This window comes from Elephantulus edwardii, unplaced genomic scaffold (genome assembly GCF_000299155.1).
Source record: "Elephantulus edwardii isolate Elephantulus edwardi_28Jun2011 unplaced genomic scaffold, EleEdw1.0 scaffold00050, whole genome shotgun sequence".
Taxonomy (NCBI): domain Eukaryota; kingdom Metazoa; phylum Chordata; class Mammalia; order Macroscelidea; family Macroscelididae; genus Elephantulus; species Elephantulus edwardii.
The window spans coordinates 3,199,423-3,204,481 of NW_006399800.1; the positions used below are offsets into that span (position 1 = coordinate 3,199,423).

General features: G+C 44.0%; 1 protein-coding gene across 2 annotated transcripts in view; it reads right to left on the bottom strand.

Moving 5' to 3' along the window:
- The window catches only part of SLC24A1 (solute carrier family 24 (sodium/potassium/calcium exchanger), member 1), a 40,852-nt gene that overhangs the window by 18,504 nt on the left and 17,289 nt on the right, over positions 1-5,059 (bottom strand). For both annotated transcript variants that reach the window (XM_006886642.1, XM_006886641.1), the window contains 2 exons: positions 2,780-2,866; positions 1,595-1,686 (listed from right to left, as the gene is read on the bottom strand). In XM_006886642.1, the coding sequence (XP_006886704.1) occupies positions 1,595-1,686; positions 2,780-2,866 (179 nt within the window). The remainder of the gene's footprint in view (positions 1-1,594; positions 1,687-2,779; positions 2,867-5,059) is intronic.

Sequence of the window (5,059 nt, forward strand, 5' to 3'; positions counted from 1 at the left end):
GGGGGAAGAAGAACAAACTGCGGAGGAGGGTAGAGAGAATGGTGCAGCAATGAAGGAATGAAAACCCCAAATCCCTGTAAATGTTCATTAAAACTAATACAATTTAATAATAACTTAAAAAAAAGAATCAAATCCTGATGCACATAAAAACCTTCTCTAATAGGGTAAGAAGGAAACCAACAGATTGGGGGAAAAATATTTGGCAATAACATATATGGTAAGAGACTTTAGCTAAAATTTATAGAATACTCCAGAACCTCAACAAGAAAAATTTAAACAATCCAATCACAAAATGGGCACAGGATATGAACAGGCACTTCACCAAACAGATACATGCAGAAATATTCAAAATCCCTAGCTATTCACATGATCCTATCAACTGATGCAGAAAAGGCCTTTGACAAAATCTAACAGCCTTTCTTATTTAAAGCTTTCAACAAAATAGTAACAGAGGGGAATTTCCTAAAAACAGTGAAAAGTATATATGCAAAACAGAGAGCTAACACAAAATAGTAAAGTTCAACAGGGAAGCAAACAACAAAAGCTGGCAAGGTTGTGGAGAAATTGGAACTCTTATTCACTGCTAGTAGGAATGAAAAGTGGAACAATCATTAGGAAGGCAGTCTGAAACTTTCTCAGATAGTTGGAAATAGAAATAACATTTGCTCCAGCAATCCTACTACTAGGAATATACCCTAAAGAAATCAAAGCTTCTACCCAAACAGATGTATGCACACCCATGTTTATTGCTACATTATTCACAATAGAAAAGAGATAGAAACAACTCAAGTGCCTATAAACAATTAATGGATAGAAAAACTATGGTATATTCACACAATGGAATATTACACAGCACTGAACAATAAGGAACTCATATTTCACAACATGGGTGACCCTGGGGGACATTATGCTGAGTGAAATATCTCAGTCACAAAATGACAAATACTACATAACACCACTGTTCTAAAACAGAACTGGCATGGGGGTATATATGATTAGGCATTATTTGTATGACGACAGTCCAGAATAGCAAAGTAAACTGGGGGTTGAGAGGGAAAGGAGGAAATTATACAACAATGAATGAATATTTTTTAAAACTGAACTGGAGAGGACAGGGAGGAAAATGTGCAATCATAAATGAATGAAAATCCAACTTTTCTGTAAACTTTCATTAAAATCACAATGTTGTAGTTGTTGATTGCCTTCAAGTCGAGCATGACTCATAATGACCCATGAAAGGCTTGAAGCCTTTCTAAAACTATTGACATTTATCAAAGTTCATAGAGTTTCCAGAGGCATGTTGTTTAGGAAGTGGCTGCCACTCGGGCTTCCAATAGAAAAAAATAAAAAGTTGGACATAGAAATAACATTATCCAACAATCTCACTACTAGATTTATATCCTAGAGATATAAAAGCAATATAGTATTTGTATTTTTTAAGTGATCTTCAGAGATAGGGTAATGCTTCCTTAGAATAGCGAATCTCAAATACGATTTCAGGCCTGCAGGGGGAAGGTCTTGAGGACAGCAGGTCCTTGCCTGTGACACTCGAATTCCTCCCTCTGTGCAGACAGCAGCCAGGCTGGGTTCCTACCTGGCTGTCAGGATCTTCCTCCTGATCTCCCTGGACATCTGCAGCAGGGGCTGGTGTGACTGTGACCGCAGGGAGCTCAGCTGGCTCCTCCTCTTTAAAGGATAAACATGGACAGGTCAGTAGAGATGCCTGGGATCTGAGTGACTGGCAAGTGCACTAGTGTGAGGGCAGCAGTAGAACTTGTATCACTTTAGGGTCTCAGTAGGTGTGTTTGGGGAATTCCTTGTTAATGGGGAAAATAAGATACAATATGAGTTGTTATTGCCCTGGCCACTGAGATACCTACAGGTGAGAGGAAATGGCCACCCTATGGTCACAGGCATCTCCATCCTGGCCAGTGTGGCCAGAACACTGTGAACCATTGCGGCAGCTAGGAGAGAGACAGAGGAAAGCTCCCAGTCCTCAAGATCTGACTCTTTCCCCTAGCAACCTCTCGGAAAGGACCCTGCTGGTTTCAAAGGCAGCCCTAGCACAGGGAGAAAGAGACTGGGCAAGTCTAGCGAGCTGGACGGAGGTTCATGCTGGCTCACGTCCTGGCTCTGTGGCTTTGGACACACTAGCTGACTCTGAGCCTCACTTTCCTAGTCTGGTGATGTGAACAGTGACCTCTCGCCACCTTCCTCTGGGAGCTGCTGGGCAGATGAGGCAAGTACTGTGCACTGTTCAGACCCCACACGGCAGTGGCTCCCCCATCCCTGCTGTCATGCAAAGATGCTGGACTGTTGGGTCATCAGACCTCAAGTGGCATTTTCTCACTGGAGTTGTTGATCTCGGACTATCACTAGCAATGTTATCCTTGTGTAGAAGTGAAAGGAAGGAGAAATGATGTGCCCATTCCTCCATACAGTTCAACTGGGTCAAGATTTAGCAAATAAGAGTGGGAGTTCAATAACCCTTCCCTTGCTTATCCCATATGAGGAAGGTGCATAGGGAGTTATATGAGCCTGTTCTTGGGCCAGCAGGCATAAAGGGGCATCCTAGGAGGAGGTGGCAGGAGGGCAGTAGAGTGCAAGGCAGCATGGGGCAAGGTGGTCACTCAGGCATCGAGACTGTCCCTCTGGCTGCCTGGCCCAGACACCCAGAGGTGTGCCTCAGCCTTGGCCTGGGTAGGGCTGCTGTTTCCCACTACTGACCCAGGAGAGGAGCGAGGCAGGGAGATATCTGCTGCTCTGTCCCCACTCTTACCTTCTGGTTTGCTTTCTGCTTTGGCCAGGGGCTTAGCTCTCATCTCCTGCTTCAAGTTCTCCTCTTCCTTATCCCTGGTGTACTGGGCTGCAAATAAGAAAGGACATACCTCTTATCTGGGACTACACTATGGCCCCTGCCATCCTTCTCAGTTGGAACAGTCACCTGAGCAGCCAGAACAGTGAGCGTGAGTGGGAAGGACCTGGCCTGGAAATTAGCTGCCTGGATTCTGGTCCTAATAGACATTTTGGTGATGCCAATTACTTAAATTTTGCTTAAATATCTTGCACCAACTTGTTGTGGGTTTGTTCAAGCCACTTTCCCTTTTTAGGCTTGTCTTCGCTCTGGAAAAATGGCTGGATTTGGGTGAAAAAACTACAATTTGTTTATCAGCTCAAATGATGGTTGCTGAATTGAGAAAGATTCTGACTCAGTATCTATTGCTAGGCTTAGCAAACATTTACCATGATTGATCGGTGATGTTTATGATGGGAAAGAAGTAGGGAAATAATGCCTGGGAGATACGTATATGCTACTCTAGGACTAGATTATCTGTAAAGTCCTTTTTGGCTTCTATTCTCTTCCATTACATTTTCTATGGATCCACGAGGGAGCTCTGGTGGCCTAGTGTTAAGCATGCTGCAATCCCAAAGGCACACAGTTCAAATCCACCAGCTGCTCCGTAGGAGAAGGATGGAAAATCTTCTCCCGTGTGATTTATTGCCTCTGAAAACTCTCTGGAGGGTCAGCTATGGGTCAGTTCTGACTCGACAGTACACAACAACATGGCTCCACTGAAGATTTGCCACAGCGTCAGTGGGACTACTGATAACCATGCTCAGGAGCTTTCTCTGCCCAGTGGGCAGGGGAAACAACTGATCAACTATCTCCCTGGCAAACCCTTTCTGCCCCAGACACCACAGCACAGCTGTAGTTAGGTGCTGCCAAGTTGACGGCAAAAGATCAAAACCATGCCATGCCCTGCCCCAACCTGCCCTGCCCTGCCCTGCCCTGCGCCATCACAGTCTCTGCAATGCTCAAGCTCAGTGATGCAGTTCCTGTGTCAATTCATCTCACTGAGGCTCTTCCTCTCTTTGCTAACTCTCTGCTTTTCCCAGCATGATGATTGCCCCCCCTCAACCGCCCCCAAGCACTGGCTCCTCCTGAGAGCATGCTGAAGGTCCATCAGATGAAGTCACATCAACCCTGCTTTAAGGAGCACTTCAGTTGCTCTTCCTCCAAGCCAGATTTGTTTGTTCTTTTGGCAGTCCATGGGATATTCAATACTCTTCACCAACACCACAACTCAAAAGCCTCCATCCTTCTTCAAGTCTTCCTTATTCAGTGCCCAACTCTCATATTCATATAAAGCAACTGAAAAGAGGATGGCTTGGGTCAGGGCATCTTAGTCTTTAAACAGACAGCCTTGGTTAAGCATTTTTTGGAAGTCTTCTAAACCACTGACAACTTCAAACTTTTCTCTGGCATGATGTTGCCTACTGGTGCAGAGATGAGGCTTTTCCCCCACCTTGGTGTTGAGGTATAACCCATATGTAAAGCTGTAATCTTTGATCTTCTTCAGTAAGTGCTTCAAGTCTTCTTCACTTTCTGCAGTAAGGTTGTAAGATCGATCTGATGTATGATGTTGATGAGTCTCCCTCCGATGCTGATGCCACGTTTTTCTTCATATAATCCAGTTTCTTGAGTTATTTGTTCAGTATGCAGACTGAATAGGCATAGAGGAAGGATTCAATCTGATGCACAGCTTTCCTGATTTTAAGCCATGCAATATACTCTTGTTCTGTTCAAACAACCACTTCTTTGTCTAGATATTGTTCCTATAGGTTTTACATGAATGCAATCAAGTGTCTCAAAATCCCCATTCTGCTCAGTATTAGCCATCATGTATTACGATTTATATTTCATTATAGTATCTTGCTTTGTTGTCCCAGGCTGCCTTTTGAAAATTTCTGTTTAGTGCCGCGTTCCAGCCCCGCCAGCGGGATAAAGGAAAACACGACACTGGGATTCGTTGCAGTTCGAAAGCTTCTTTACTGTGGTAAAAAATGGCGGCCGCCGCGCCCGCACGTCCTCCTCCCAGCCCCTTATATACCCTTTACCTCGATAGCTTCTATGCTTAATTTCTATTGGCCTATAACTATCTATTCCTATTGGTTTATAACTATCTATTCCTATTGGTCTATAACTTCCTATTCCTATTGGTCTATACTTACTTATTCCTATTGGTCTATAACTACTTATTCCTATTGGTCTATACTT